General features: G+C 37.6%; 2 protein-coding genes across 2 annotated transcripts; one reads left to right on the top strand and one right to left on the bottom strand.

Moving 5' to 3' along the window:
- Window positions 1-1847: 1847 nt before the first annotated feature.
- On the bottom strand, window positions 1848-6592 carry LOC105437839 (branched-chain-amino-acid aminotransferase-like protein 1). The gene is made up of 3 exons (XM_011664918.2): window positions 5711-6592; window positions 4448-4653; window positions 1848-3379 (listed from the first exon to the last, which is right to left on the bottom strand). Exons 1-3 carry the CDS (start codon window positions 5989-5991, stop codon window positions 2934-2936), a joined length of 933 nt encoding a protein of 310 aa, XP_011663220.2. The 5' UTR covers window positions 5992-6592; the 3' UTR covers window positions 1848-2933.
- Window positions 6593-9579: 2987 nt separating this feature from the next.
- Window positions 9580-16151, top strand: LOC100892067 (suppressor protein SRP40). Its single transcript, XM_003728997.3, has 3 exons — window positions 9580-9901; window positions 12340-13904; window positions 14451-16151. Exons 2-3 carry the CDS (start codon window positions 12925-12927, stop codon window positions 14788-14790), a joined length of 1320 nt encoding a protein of 439 aa, XP_003729045.2. The 5' UTR covers window positions 9580-9901; window positions 12340-12924; the 3' UTR covers window positions 14791-16151.
- The last annotated feature ends 579 nt before the right edge of the window (window positions 16152-16730 follow it).

Genomic DNA, 16730 nt, shown 5'->3' on the forward strand with positions numbered 1-16730 from the left:
TGCGACAAGCGTATACACGCGCATGCGAGCGCGGTTAAAGGTTAGATCGCGGGGATCAGAATAGTTCCGTCCCGTGTAAAGTTTTAAAGGCCCACTGCACTTCTTGTAGCTACTTGCGCCCTCTTTATAATAAACAATGCCTAATCGGTGACCATTGGTCCCCCATGATCCTCTTTTTCTTATGTTAACTGAGAGCTGAGTTGATGAGATAACCACCTGTCCAGTGACCTTGCAGGGCGGTCTAATCCCCCTGAAACTACGGCAGATAAGCTTTAATGGGACGAACCCATTTGGAGCTCAGGGAAATAACTGACCAATGAGGAGCAACTTCCGGTGACGTACCTATCTCTCTCAATAAGCTATGACGCCCCTCATACTGCAAGATGGCGCTGGGATACATCTGTCATGGATCAGTGCTCAATTCACAGAGGTCATAACAATTAATTCTACATCTCATCCTATCATTCTTGAAATTTATTAAAGGGATAGTTGAGTTCTGTTTTTAGACCGCATATGCCTTCAAAGTGCATGATTATTGCTCTTATTCTTATCTATGACATTATTATTATTGTGCCCTTTTAGAACCTAAAATTGCTATGAAGGTAATTTTAGACCCCATAATGTGTGAAATTTAGCCAATACGTTCATACCAATTCAGCTCCACTTAAAAAAAACACGGTGACCGTTAATTAATGATGAAATTAAAAATAACAATACATGAGCCGACTAATTGTGGGTAAAATAAGCAACACGAAAATGCCAACAAAAAAGCCAATATCGACATTGGCTGAAATACGACATAAACGGCGTTATTTCGTTTTTTCAACAGTTTTTTTCAAATTTTTCAAAATGTCTAATAGGCCTATTTGTGGTGGTACACATGTATTAGAAATCGTTATATTTCAGCCGTCTCTGAGCCGATTTTGATCAAAGAAAGATGATTTTGTCATTTAAATATTATGTTCTTTCAAATTTGACACTCAGTTTTTCATTATCTCACAACAAAATTATTTTGTGTAGCGCCCTCTGCAACAGAACTCAACTATCCCTTTAACTTGCATTACCCTTTTATTGCAATTTTTTAAAATCATGTTAATGTTGGTGATATTTCGTATGGAGAATTTTGTATATGCATGGTTGGGGTCATCCAGTTATTATTATAATCAGAGGAAAGACGACGGGAAATAACATCATGTTATAACATTGAAAGGAAACGGATGTGGTGTGCAGATATGTCTTTTTTCTCTTGTTAGCATGTGATTTTTGTTTCACTTCTGTTTTGAGCTAATTTCGAACTTAGGCATAAAGCAAGGTTTTTGAATTCCAAAAGTCTCCTGGGATTGCACGGGCTCTTTTTTAATGTTGAACATATTATTACGTTTGTGTTTCTTTTTTTGATTAATGTTCTTATCTTTATTATTAGTCATCTTAATCATCCATTTTATGATAAAATCCATGTTTTTAAACATGTATCGTGATCGCTCTTATTTCCACACAAAAAAAATCAACTCAAGAGAAATTTTAATTCCCTATTGTATGTCCCTTAGAAATAATTTTCGGCTTCCATAAAACGTCATTACCATGTTCACACATTTCAAGAGGTGACGACGCACAAGGCGATTGAAATTGCCTTAGGTCGATTTTTGGAAAGTGGTTGTTATCTGTTATAAATAAATAAATCTTTTTATCAAATTATGTAGCCTTCTTTGGAAAATGGAGCATACATGTAGCTACCCAATGACATTTTCAAAGCGATCTTGATATGTATTGTATTTACTGCACGCCAATAGCAATATTCATCAAATTATTATTTTCCGCTAAATAGATACAAAATAAAAGGTTTGACATGTATTTGTTTTCTAGGCATTTTATTAAAATAGAATTAGCTAATGCATTTGAACATGGATATACTTTTTTTTTGTTAAAACGCGGATTCATTTGGAGAAACAAAATCTACACAAGAGGATGCAATATACAATACAGTTTATATCATACTTTGAGAAGTTTGACATGATAACACATGAAACAATATATTGCGTACATCAAATACAACTGATTGAATTTAAATGAAAAATAAAATAATCCAAAAACATTTTCTTCAAAATAACAGGCACACATCAGTAGTTATATTTCAAATCTTGTCAAACAAGATAAAGCAAAACTATAATGTTCCTTACAATTAAGCGAGACAAAATTAATGTGCACTATTGTTTCAGATATTAAAGTCCGCAAGAAATGTTTATTGGAATCAAGTATTATGTTTAATACAGAACGGTATCCAAAAAGCCGAAAAACTCACTCCCGAAAAAAATGATAATATTGAATCTATTTAATTTGTTCATAACCATAATCCAAATAACCCTGACGTTAGCAAACTGATAAAGGGATCAATTAACGCTTTGTCAAATGACAAAGACTTAAATCATATTTTTAAAGAGACAAATTGATCCTTAGTAAACGCCAAAGGCTAAACTTGACAGAATACTAACAAGGGCTGCACGTAATCCACAACCCAGTGGGGGAAGTGGCATATAGAAATGTAAGTACAAAAGATGCAAAGCTTGCCCTTCCTTTGAAGAAACTAAACTGTCTTCCAAAACAGAACGAGGCGTTTGAAATATAATTCACGTTCAGATGTACTACTGGGAATTTAAATTACTGTATTATCTGCCATGGCTGTGGAGAAAAGTATATCGGTGAACTCGGACACAGAATCACTGTTTACAGACAACAAATACGCCAAGAAAAATGTGGGTAGATAAAAAATAGCAATCACAGCACCTTCTGGAATTAAGCCGTATCTATATATTTATATTTATATATTCGTATATAATGATATGAATATAAGGGTGTCTAGGTTGAGTGCTTGCGTGTGTGGTGTGTGTTGTTACAAGCCCATAGAAATGATATTTTGTAATGATTTTCTTAATAAACTAAACTCTAATTCTCGTCTCATACATTTCTTCAAAATACTTCATGACCTCGTCTGAACCCCTGATGACGTCAGCCGGTAGTTGTTCACGTGGTGTCTTCTTGCTCGGCGGTAAAAAGCAGCTACTTTTCATGGCCGTCCCGTAGAAATTCACGATATCGAAGAGAAGAGTATCGCCGGCAGCTTTCATGGTTTTGAAAGCCTCAAGTGATGCGTCCCACTGAAGTAAGCTGTCGTTATACGGCAACCCCACGGCAGCGCAGTAAGCCGACAGAGTCTCGGCAGGTTTCGTCAACAGATCGTCACCGTCGATGACGATAGGATTCAGATCGATCTTCTCATCTTGGACGTACTTCCAGAGGTCATAGAGCTCCTTAGTGTGCCAGCCTTTAGGTAGTATGGGGTCGTAGATCTCTACGTCAAATTTCTTTTCGTCAGCAGCTTCGCCTGATGGTTTTAATGGTTAAAATATACGAACTGTTCAATCAAAATAATGTAGGATTGGGGCAGGTTTTCACAAATGAATTTTCTATTTATGCAGATTTAGACGCAATGTAAACAACAGGAGGCCGTTGCAGGTGTCATGGAAAGATAAAAAGACAAATGTGTGGGTCTTGGAAAAGATTGGAACAGACTTGACCATCAAAAGGGGAATCATGGAAAGAAAACTTAACTATTTTGGGCACATTGTTAGGAGATCTGAAGGTATTGAGAAGCCAATACTGCAAGGAGCAGTCGAAGGAAAACGGGATAGAGGTCGTCCACCAATATCTTGGACTGATGATATTAAGAAAGTGTCTGGACAAGGAATGAAAGGTGCAAAACAAATGGCAGGTGAAAGAGTTGCATGGCGTGCTCTCGTGAAGGCCACAGCAGCGCTTTACAGCGCCACCTGAAGTTGATGATGATGATGTAAGTGTAAACATATACATTCCTCGATGTGTTATGAATTGATGTCACACAGAAAGAGAGAGAGAGAGAGAGAGAGAGAGAGAGAGAGAGAGGAATGACTAAGGAAAGAAGTAACGTTGTGATGTAATAGTGGAGAGGCTTTTACTAATCATGATTGTGGAGGACTTGACGTTTCGAACAGGTTGACTATCCGTCGTTGACTCTCAACAGTCTTTTTCAAGACTACACAAACAGTCCTTTTCAGGTTGACTCTCCTGACGACGGATAGTCAACCTGTTCGAAACTTCGAGCCACTCCCGCCACTCATCCTCTTTAAGCGCTATAGTTTTCCTTCGAACTATAAGCTAAGAAAGCTAACCAACAGTCTTTTTCAAGACTACACAAACAGTCCTTTTCAGGACTACACACCCCCAAGAAAGATTACCGAGAGTCCTTTTCAGGACTCCTCAATCCTTTCTCTCTCTCTCTCTCTCTCACATGGTGCACCCGCAAGCCCACTGTATATCTACATGATCACCATGCAAGCCGACACTTACAAGCAGCATCATTAAATTTGTTGACGATATTAGACATTCATTATTTGTTTGAAGCTAGGAAACTCACCTTCCAATAATCCGCACTCAGTGTAATGTTTGAAGATTGCTCTCCTATAGGAGACGATATGGCGTTGAGGGTTCCTGATGAGGAAGGTATGTCGGTAGCCCTTAGGTAGGAACTGGTGATACCCGTCAATCATCGCAAAGGCCATATCCTTGAGAAACACATGTTTGGCAGAAGAAGCTTCAAGACGACGCTTCACAGATCCATACCTGTACCGGTTAAATATAAGATATTTCATTTAGAAATGTAATATTCAGATACTATTTCCGTTATCATAGTAACAGTTATTACTGATTTGACTTTTGATAACAAATTATAAATTCATTCATCTCAAGTTATACTTAAAGTTGATGCCTAATGTCGACCCAATGTCCACCCAATGACTGTAGACATGAAATAGCAGTTAGGTGAAGGTAAAACTTTTCAGTCATGCGTTCTTATGTATATGCCTAGGTCGCATTTGCCGCGGCGGTCGCGGGGTTTAAAATATCTATGGCCTATAGTAATTATAGGGCCGCCGCAGCATTCCCACGGTTACATAGCAGTCACATATGTTAGGACCTAGCCGCAAGGCGTTTTTTTTTAGTTCGTGGAGACAGAAAACCTGCGGCTGCCGTACGGCCTTTGAAGTGTTGACGCACGGTCGTCTTAGGGCGTCCCTGCGGCGGCCGTAGGGTTTTTGCCAATAACCAAGGCAGACGCAAGGTAGCCGAAAGGCCACCATATGCACGACGTTTGGTCGCCGTGGAACCGCTCTACGGCATGGCTACGGTGTGTCTCATTGTCTAATTGCTATACGACGAAACTAGAAATGAAAAACAAAAGTTATAACTCCGCGCTATAATCCCACGGGAACCCGTGCGGCCTGTAAAGATAGGGATACGCCCTATATAGGGTAACCCTGAGGCCACCGCCGATTTTCTGCGGCCGCCGGAAGTATCTCTCGATTTCGGGGGCGTACGGCCGCCGTATCCTAGCCGTAGAGCAAATGTGACCTAGGCATTACTGATACGTTGTGTCTACATTGATAAAACGCGGAAAGAGATGATGTGCATGGTCCCCATTTGGGAAGTACCAATATCATAATGTTAGAAATATGAGTGAGGGAAAAAAAAGAAAAAACAAACAAACAATAACAGCAACAGAATAAACAACAAGAGTGACACTAGTCTGATTAGAGTCAGAAGGGCGTTAGGTTATAATGCTCTAACACAAGGTTAAGGCTCCTCTGGCTCTGAACAGAATGAGAAAGAATGAGGAACTTACGGTAGACGATCAGGCATGGTCTTGGTGTTTACTCTTTTATCCACCATCTCCTTGGCCGTCTGGAATATCTCTTCATTGCCCTCATACTCCATAGGTAGATCGAGCTTGGTGTGAAGTCCGTACTCTAACCTTGCGACATAACTGTAGGTATATGGTTCGAACCACACCTCGCTCTCCTCAATGTGGCTGAGACACTTTGCGAAAGCCGTCGAGATCGCCCTCGGCACACACCACAGAATGGTCTTACTCCCGCCAACAACTTCGTTTGATGAGGATGCCATCTTTAGGTTTCTTCACCGAGTCGATATTGTAAGTTCTGATGTTTGGTGGACCTAATGTTCACTTCTTCACCTTCTTCTCTGCCTTGGTTTAACGACAATGAAGATTGTTTATAAGACACACGTGATAAATAAGCATACAAATATTGAAGCTTTGATTCAACGGAATTCGAATGCTAAATGTGTGTATAAGAAGTCATAAACCCTTTTTACTTTCTTCTGTCTCAGGGTTAAATGCACTTTAGGGAACAGTCTTAGTCGTTAACTTAAATGTTGTAGGTTTGAATGGAGAACACGGACATTTGATTTCCCACCATAAGTAAAATATGGTTCCAAAAACGTTACAGTCACACTTGTCTTCTGGTTGCTCTAAGATAGAGATGCAGCAAATTACAGGATGACTATCCCTATTTAACTGATATGTCCAGATTTAAATCATCCTTTAAATGGCTGACTGAAGATGGTGAGTACTCTGGCCAGCTGTATATACTATACACCTCAACAAAAAGAGCGAATCATAGGCACCTGTCGACTTAATGAAGGGCGAATACAAATGTGAGCAAGTGAAAAATGAAACATGAAATATCATAAAGTTTCAGTATGCACATTACTCATGTGAGGATACATGACCAATCAAAAATGAGAAGACTTTGGACTACCGAAATATTGGTATTAATGTCAGTGTAAGTGACTGTGTGATCATATGAATAGCTTTTGCACACTTGTTCATAACACAATTCCAATCTTCTTCTACAGATCAATGATACGTGGGAGACAAAGGTCCCGGGCAAAAGGAGACACTGGGTTTTTGTTTGTGATGTTTCTTGAGGGGCTGTCTTCGAGGATATTCAAATACCATATTGGTAACATTTAATGTTCCCGGTCAGACTCCCAAATGCGGCTGTACAGTGCGAGGTAATTAACCCAGTTCCTATCCTTATACACTGGGTCAAGTTAACGAAAGGGACGCCGCTACGCAGGACCAGGAGACCAGTCAAGTTGTAATCCAGTTTTTGTCAGCTCATGTTGACTCTGCATTTATGAAATTTAAACTCCCAAACCATCGACATTAATATTAGTGTGAGTGTGATCATGTGAATAAGATCAAGGTCCCGGGGGAAGTAGATGCCCCCTTTTACCCCCTTTTCCTTTTCTTTTTCTTCCTTTTAAATATTTCATCTTTTAATAAGATTGGGCCGCGGCCGCTTCGAACTCCTTGGATTTGTGTTTGTAATTGGATGTTATGAAACAACATAGGATAATCATTTTCAGACTTGTAACTTTATTGGACACGAGATCAGATAATACATGAAGTTATTAATGAGTACTTTCAACAGACAGACGCGCGCGCACGAGCATCCACCCACACACACGCACGATCACACGGACGCACATACGCGACCCATGCACTCAGTGGACCCAAGTCTGAAGAAGACTTTCTGTTAGATAACCATCAGTGTCGTTCGTGGCAACATACATGTAACATTTTCAACGGGAGAGGACGTGTTGCTGAAATCCTTGTTATCTACATTAAGTATGTTATTTTGTTGCTTGTTTCAGTTAGTTTCCAAGTGTGTTATATTTACCTGGAAGTTATTTCCCTAACCAAGAATGATTGTGAGCTACTGTCAGTAATGTTAACGAATTTCCCGTAATTGACAGTACGGTTACATATTTGAAGATACCGAAGGTATCCATTTTAAATAAATTTACATCATTAGAGATTTAGGCAAAACTACATTATTTGATTCTTAGTTCTTTTGACAGTAAAGTGTAAGTCCATTACACGCCCGTTTTGACCAGAATTTCATGTGACTACAAAATCCCGGCAAATTCACTAATAAAATTAGAACGCCACATACGTTGGCTTGTTTTAAGCTATAATTCATTGATTAAGGATTGCATATCTTTGCCTCAGATTATAAACAAAATCCTGGATTTAGCTCGTGCTGCAATCATAATTATAAACCTTTATGTCAGTCAGGAATCTCATGACTTTTACAAGCTGATCACCTGTCTGATTATCAAGATATTTATGATTGGAATTAAAAATTTCAAAAACCGTTTTCCCTACGGTTTTTATAACACTACAGTCTATTGGGGGAAAACGAGTATGGTAAAAACCGTTCGATCAAAGTTATTTACTTTTTTGAGGCACTTCTTGGTCATTTTGAAGCGTAATTTTATTTAGGGCTTCAATATAACACCATATCACAAACACTGATAATACGTAGGGCCATGCATCTCAGATTTGTAAAACTGGAAACATTATTAAACAATGCCTTTAAAGTTCAAATGCAACAGTTTGCCACTATATGATATTATTTCGGAGTGTAGGTTTAATGGTCAAAGGGCACTTAGGTGTTTTTCATGGGAGTTTGGTATTGAGATCTTTTGCCAAACTTACTGTAGAGCTGTAAAAAGGACCAAAAATTGCTTGAAGTGACTTCTAAGGATGAGCGAGTTGGTACGTGAGGGGTGGGGGTGTTAAGCGGATTCGCAACGCTCGGTCATTTGGCGAGCGTTCCGTTGTCTGCACACAATACAAACTATCGACTTTATATCCACGACTCAATGACCAGAACAGTTATACCGATGACATAACACATAATGTGCATTGAATATACGAAGATCTATAATAACAATTCGTCAGTGCCAGAATAAATACCCCACTTGAGTTTCTATTGCACAATAGGCACTCGTTGCAGCATATACTTTACTTATTTGCTAAAGTTCTTGAACTCCTTTCATAACCCTATTAAACAGTTGTAAAGCCATGCTCTTCCAACTTTTGCTCTGCTCACTGCTGCTTATTCCCTTGGTTTCAAAAGCATGTTAAACATGATTCCAGCGAAACATGAAACAGAAATCAGCACAGTTGTTGATTCATTTTTTAATATCTGAACCCCCTTTCATTGTTGTTTTCTTTTCTTTTCACCCTTTATATATATATGTTTTTCTTCTCTCTATTTCACTTTCTCTTGTCTTACAGATAGTTGAAGTGTTTGTACTTTGCTGATTTTACTTAATTTATTGTTGTGTGCTTATAATATTTTGTATTCCTTCTTTTTTTTTAAATTCTACGGTAATAAGCGATCCAACTTCACAGGTTTTCGCAACCTTCATGGAAAGCCCCGCATATAACCTTTGTAAACATAGTTAAAATTTACCGTTACTTTGTATATTTTCATTTTGCGAAATAAATTGAACTTGAACTTGAACTTTAAACTGGGACATGGAATAAACGTGACATATACAACGAAAATTTATCGTAAACTAAAAGAAAAACTAGGTATATATACCTCTCGATAAGAGGCATATTATGTCAATAATATAAATATCTTAGAAAGAGGAAGGTATATGCAGTTTCTTTTCAGTGCTACGAATTTCAAAACAGTTTCACCAAGCTCTGCATTCCTTGTAATGAAATGTACAGAAGGGTGTTACTCTTGATGCATTATTATTCCCCTAAGTTCTTTTCCCCTTTTCTTTCCCCCTTTTCAGAGGTCTACACAGGTTGATTGCAATGAAATACATCCGTCCTTAGATGCAACTGTGCATTGTGGACGCCTTCCTAAGTCAATCTATGCTGCCAGGCTGTGGATTTTAATAGGAGGCATTGTTATTGATTCTCTTTTCACGGCTTGTTGCTCTTCGCTACCCCAAATACTGAGCTAGCCTCAATCAATCGAAAGTGATTCTTTCTCATTACCCAGCATTCCGATCGAGATCAACACTGCCACTTCGACAAAAAGATGGCTTCCAGATTGGCGACAAATTCAACTTTTATTGGGACTAGATCACCATGTGAATAATAGCAAAGTCTAGCTTTGATCGTTGGTTGCTTAATTTTATGAGTAATTGGACAATTTAACTAGGACATTACCAAGTCATTAACAGGAGAGGCACACAGGTAAGTCAATACGACCACTCATCTGTGAAGTGTTTATGGACGTAGAAACATGCAAAGTAAACAATGACAAGAGGTCCACGATAGGAACTAAAGTTATTCGTATCTCACCAGGAGGAAAGTTTAGTTAATCATCGTAGTTTTCGGAACTGTTTTTGTCCTAGGGGGTATGTTTGAGGAGTATTTCCACATCGATAAGACGATATATGATAGAATCCCGGTCATATTCTTAGGCCTAGAGTACATGCGATATACGTTGTCATGTGTGAGTAACCGTTGCTATGCGTTCATTGCATGGTGAACTATCTATTGTCTCATGCGTCAAGTTTGATGTTTAAAACCCTAAACCAAGGTCATACAACATAAAGAAACAACTATACCAATAATACCTAGTTAGTGATAATAAAACTAATCTCTAATTGTATTCCATATTTGCCGGTTTTACTTGAAAATATGTCTTTCTTAACACGAATTCAGTAAGAACAGAACGTTGTTCCTGGTACCGCCATGTTCTGTTCGAGTTCAACGATTAAGCACGAGTAACGTTGCTAGAATTTCATTCAAAAAGTATGATTACTGGAGTAAAATAGCTACAATACATTCATGAAAACGAAAAGCCGCGCCCGTTTGCTTTAATATCTATTTCATGTCAAATTTAAGTGATTATCCAAAGTAGAGAATTATGTCGCATGATGTAGAATCGTGTTCATAACAAAGAGATTCAAGACGGCCATACATTTTGATCCCATAGGATATTTTGAATAACTTTATATATACAGTATATAACATGTATAGCTATGAATGCTAACACTTTGCCATTTTTTGGGGTGTTCATAAAAGAAATATACTTTCATTATTTCGATGGAAACGATAATGTACGATATTATACGCCAACAACGGCGGTCTGTACTACAGTATACTAGAAGAAGAAGATACATATAAGGCAATTTTGTCCTCAGTTTAATTTGGGCAAAGAAACAAAGAAATCTGGGCCCCATTTTACACAACTTGTTATCAGTGACAAATGACAGATTTTGTAATAAGCTAGTGGAATCCTTGCGTCTGATTTGTTATCAGCAGATTTGTCACTGGTTTTTGAAATTTGTCATTGAAATAAAAGCTTTGTGAAATGGCTTCCAGGTTTGTTGGAGAAAATGAGAAAGATAGGATACTAAATCATACACCACAATTGGTGAATAGGAAGCCTATGACATTACATAATCATGACAGAGTTGCCAATCTATCATCAGATAGCGATCATCATAAAACGTAACTCCATTAAATAGCGATCTTCTAAATTAAAAACGTTACTCCATTAGATAGCGATGATCATAATTATATTGAAAACCTTAATGACTCCTGGTATGTAAGTCCTTAAATCACATCCAACAGATAACCTTCAACAGTTTCGATGCCTAAATTTCAGACCTCTTCCTCAGACGCGCATTGGCAGTTCATAACTGTTTTCCTAATTTTCCTCAAACTTTTTATATAATTTTCTCTGATAAATATTTGTTTAAATCAACATTTTTGGTGATGATTGTTTTGCTTTCAACTTAAAGTTTACGGACTGTCCTTTAAATCTAGCTTTTGTCTGTATACTCTACGGTGCAACGATGGTTGACGTTTTAACTGAAATAGAACGGTTTAATTCTAACTGACATATTGAATCGGATTAGAACGGACCTTAATCCGATCTTAAACTTGAAAGCACCATTAGTGCTTTAAGGGGGGAAGAATGTGACCTAATGAGGCATTGTCGGCCTCTTCATGGGGTCCACTTGTGTCGACAATGCCATCCTTAAACCTATGAGTTATGCCATGACGCCCAACGTGGAAGGGTTCAAAATAAAAACATTTTGGGTTTCGTTTTGCCTTCAGCTCAAGGCTAATTTACTCTTTCTCATCACTTTTCGTAATTATTACAACCAAATATAATAATGTTTATTCCTATCGTCTAGCATGTTAATCTTAGTTTTCTCTAGCTTGAATAAAACTATTTTATTGGATTCTTTTTTAAATTGCTGATTTGAAGTTTTTATGGAATATTTTGCTCTGTAAAGAAGGTTGAAATGAAATAAATAATTCAAAAGTAACTATCCATCTATTATAATACAACCATTTAACAAAATGGAATGAATGTACTTTTTTTTTATTTTTTTTTTTATAGAACTTTATTTTTGTAGTGCAAAAAAATTCAATATTATCGAAAATTATACAACACATTTATCAATATTTACCTAAAAATACATAAAGAAAATAGGCATATTGGAAATTAACATTTTACAATTAACATAATTTGTGAACGTAGGTGACGCAGTCACATGCGAGTTGCTTGATATCGATGGCGGACACAAATATTGTGTAATGTCATATGAAATAATGATGATAGTGATAATATTAATCTCTTTCTCTTTCTCTGTTTCTCTCTGTCACAACAGGAATTGTGTTTACACTACCGAGCTCAAGCGAGATCCTCGTTGACATATTAGTCTCCATTGACTTGGCTTTCATACGTGTGGAACTAGAAGCATTAATCGAATAATCGATAAAAGGTGCTTCAGCAGTCTACGTCACGGTTCTGTACTCTCAAGTACATATCCACCAATGCCAAAGACCTAAATACACAACCAATCAATACACGACGCTCCAATTCAAGAGTAAATTAGAGATACTCGAGAATTAGCAGAGAAAAGGCATGGACCAAAGCTCTAATTATAGGAACATATTCAATTGATCATCAAGCAGAAACTCTTCTCGTTTCGCCAATTTTGTTTATATTTTGTGAAAAATAGTTAGTTTGCAAGGAGGACAGCATCTTATCAAGGATAAGATCGACTTAAGCGAATTGAGCACCAATGAGCACGTCTAAAATCAACTGTTCTTCCAACTGACGTTTGAACAATAGACTGACAGAAAAATCGTTATTTTTGACTTACTTTTCTTTTAATTCAAGGTATTTTTTTTAGCTCTATCAGGATTATCTTAATCTTTATTTAAACAAGGAATACAAAAAGTGATTAACCATGGATCCTTATGAGCTGGAGCAACATGTACGGTTCCTGCATCTATACGATGCGGCCCTCGCAGAACAGAGGCAAGAAACTATGTCTAGATCCCTACGTAGGATGCGACGTCATAACTCGCATACACAACTCGGACAGGTCAATCGCAGTCACCCACCTCCGGTCAAGCGAGCTGACAGCAGCGGTCAGCTCGAGCTCCATCGGAAAAGCTTTAGTCGGCCATCGTCAGAATCGGGGTACAATTCGAATCTCGAACATCGACGTCTAAGTCGATCTCTAGATCGTGAGCTTACGAAGAGGAGCTCGACTGTGAGTGATACAGGGACCTATGAAGGATACCCTCGGGTCCGTCGGGTCAGTGTGATCAGGAAGGATCCAGACAACCGTCCACCGACACCACCTATCATCAAACGAAGAGGGTCATCAATTCGTAGTCATGAGTCCATGAGTCCGAGTGTCAGGTTCTCCACCGTTGAAGACATCATGTCCGCCTACGGTCACGGTAATTCCTGGAGTGGACGATACAAACCTAGAAAGTCTATCGATCGCGAATCGAATATTACCGCTAACTCAATTAACGAATTCGATGATATACGCGGAAGACGTTCGTCCTCGGCGAGTCGTGGTCACGACGAGTTCGACAGTGGTCGTCGTTCTTCGCACGGACATCGTAGAGAATCGTCATCGAGTCGGAGAGCATCTGTGTCAAGTCGAAAAGCTTCGGTATCGAGTCGGCGCTCTTCGGTGGCAAGCAGCTCTCGACGGCCCAGTACGAGCAGCCGAATGTCACAGTACGACGTTCCTCCGATGTCCATCGTAAGTCCGAACGGAATCGAAGGTGCTGAGATCATGCGAAGATTGTCGAGAGTTAGAGAGCTGAAGGAATGGGAGAGATCGTTGATTATGAGCCGAAAAAACTCGACGAGCAGCAGAAGAGGATCAAGGAGTAGCAGACGTAGATCTACTAGTAGCAGAAGAAGGTAAATAAATGAAAATAACATAATCATCCATCTTCTATTTCAGACCTTTTTTTAATTCAGCATAACGAGATCAGTTGCAACACTGTTTTATATCTTAGGTCCTGTTAAAGGAAAATGAGCACATCAACATCAAAGTGAATCCATTGTTAAGATTAAAGACAAATGTTTCAAAATATGTCTAGTAAAATGTATTTTTAAAGATGTTATTGAGAATAAGTATGGTTTCTCAATACAGAGGTGAAATTTCCACACAAATACATCTACGATGGAAGAGAGTTTTCATGTTAAAAACATACGTGCTTTATAGTTAAATTCACAGTGAAAAAGAATTTTTTTTTTAAAGAAAAATGTTTAGTATAAAAGTAGTGTTTTTAAACACTGAAAAGATCCATAATTGACTTGGCACTTGCTAATAGAAGTTTGCCATTGATACAAAAGATTTATGATTTGAATTGTGTTGTTTACTGTAAGAGCCAATCTTATTCTCGTTTTAATCTATTTTTTAAATAATTGCGTGGTTTTTCTCATTTTTGCATATTGATGTAGGTCATCTGTCGGTTATTCGACTTCAAGTTCTAGTGGTTCCAGTTCTGATTCTGACTCCGAATCCGACTCCGACTCCAGTTCATCCGGATCTGGCACTTCCGACTCGGATAGTGACAGCAGCTCGAGTTCGGGATCCGAGACCGAGACCGAGAATAGCAGAGAGAGAAAAACGTCGAGATCCGCCAATGCAGCGTCGAAATACAATAACGCTGGTATTGACCGGATCGACGGCGGTAGAACATCGCAATCGAACGGCGGTATGGCTTTCGCGATGGACGGTGACAGGGTTCGGAGGCAGAGGAAAAATGATGCTTCGTCGGCGATTTGTGCGATTCTTTAAAAGAGATGTGAATCTCATATTTGAAACAAAATCGCATCATGTTCTGAACGTTGAACTTTGGAAAGTTCATGTACATGTATTTGTACAATGGTGGTATAATGACTCTATAACATACATTGCTGTGAAGACATGGGAAATAGGAAACTAATACATGGTGATTTATCTTTTGACAATCAGCTCTTCGTCAATTATTTCTATTATTAACATAACTCATAACAGGCAGAACTTATATTTGTATAGTTATTCATCTTTTGTTTATATTTGTCTTATCTGTTTTTTTTAATTTTTTTTTTTTAATATGTTTTATCTTTCATTTACATTATACCAGGAATGTTTTGGGATCTACGCTTGTACAAGCCCTAAGGGCGTTATTTATGTAGTTCCCCATTTCATTTTATGAATATGTTCATGAATTATTTTGTATCTTTTGTATCAATGTAATTTTAAACCAAGAATGAAATAAATGAGAATTGAATTGAATTGAATTGAATATATAATGATGATTATGGAAGATAGAAAGAAACAAATTAATTTTTATCATATAAATAGTAATCGCTGTTGAGGATGAGAAGAGAGCTTCTTTTAGCGTAGAAGTATAATCCCAAATACATAATGCAATGTCGGAGGTTTTGTAACTAATCACAGAAGCATGTATGAACCAGGAATTATGAGCTTTTCGCTCTCTGTGTCTTCCACTATGCCACATAATACAACATGATATGACCAATTGTAAGTTTCAAAGATTGTAATAAATGATATCGCGGCTTGTATGGAAATTTTCATAAAAATGCCATTTTTGAGGGGTAATTTTTATAACTGATAGAGTTTACACAGGGCCTATAGTTTTTTTCCTTCCAGTGAATTCAATATTTTATTAATAGAACAAAGTACAGGTGTTTAGATTTGTTAATGTTTCGAACACTGTCTACGTACGTAATCGATCATCACTGCAAGAATGGCTTTGATTCCACGTAATCTTAACGTACTTATTGGACATATAGAATTGTATAAATTTATGAATAATAACAAATTGTATTAACATAATTTAGGTTGAGAAGTATTGCAATGAACTGATTTATATTTTTTAATTTTTTTTGTTGAAATAAAATTTATTCAGAATTCTCAAGGCAAATTTACAAAAGTACACAAGACAAAATAATTGATTTGAAGGCAACACGCATTACACAGTAAGACAAGTATTACATAATAAGTGTTATAGCATGTTTCAATTCAGTTGTACACCTCTCCATCTTAAATAATCCGTTCTTAAATAATCCATAAGATAATGTACTATTTTTACTTTTTGTAAAGAATATATATTTTTTGCGTATAAAATAATAAAATTGAAGTGACAGAAATTCCAGATATAAATATGTATATTTATACTTATAGGCTATACTTAACATATAATATTCGAAGGAGAGGTCGTAACCTCTTAATACCAGTCTATCCCCGTGAGATTAATGTGGTAGTTCAAGGAGATAAACGACCATGCGGCAATCAGGCAATCATGTTATCGTATGTGCACTCTCTTTTTTTTGAGCTGGCGAGTTCATATTTAGCGCGGTAAACCGCCGCAAATAAAAAAAGGCCGCCGCGAATTTTTTTATTTAAAAGGGGGAAATGTATGGCAACTGTGCGAAACAAAAGACTTCGCGCGTATTCTCTGAGCCTTGCGTGATAAGATATATATATATGATCCGTAAATAGACATAATAATAATAATAATAATAATAATAATAATATGTCTTGTTTACCCAGGGTAGCCTCATCAGTATTCATACTGTTCTCCCTGAGGGCCCTGCAATCATATTATTACCCCGGTCATCGGATTCAGGCTTACCCGCACATAATGTATACACATTTTCCACTCCCTGGGGAGCATTCCAGCCAGGCGTCACGCATGACATTATGTCATCATTAAACAAAAATGCAGCGGT

This window comes from Strongylocentrotus purpuratus, unplaced genomic scaffold, assembly GCF_000002235.5.
Source record: "Strongylocentrotus purpuratus isolate Spur 01 unplaced genomic scaffold, Spur_5.0 spur5_scaffold_16, whole genome shotgun sequence".
NCBI classification, from domain to species: domain Eukaryota; kingdom Metazoa; phylum Echinodermata; class Echinoidea; order Camarodonta; family Strongylocentrotidae; genus Strongylocentrotus; species Strongylocentrotus purpuratus.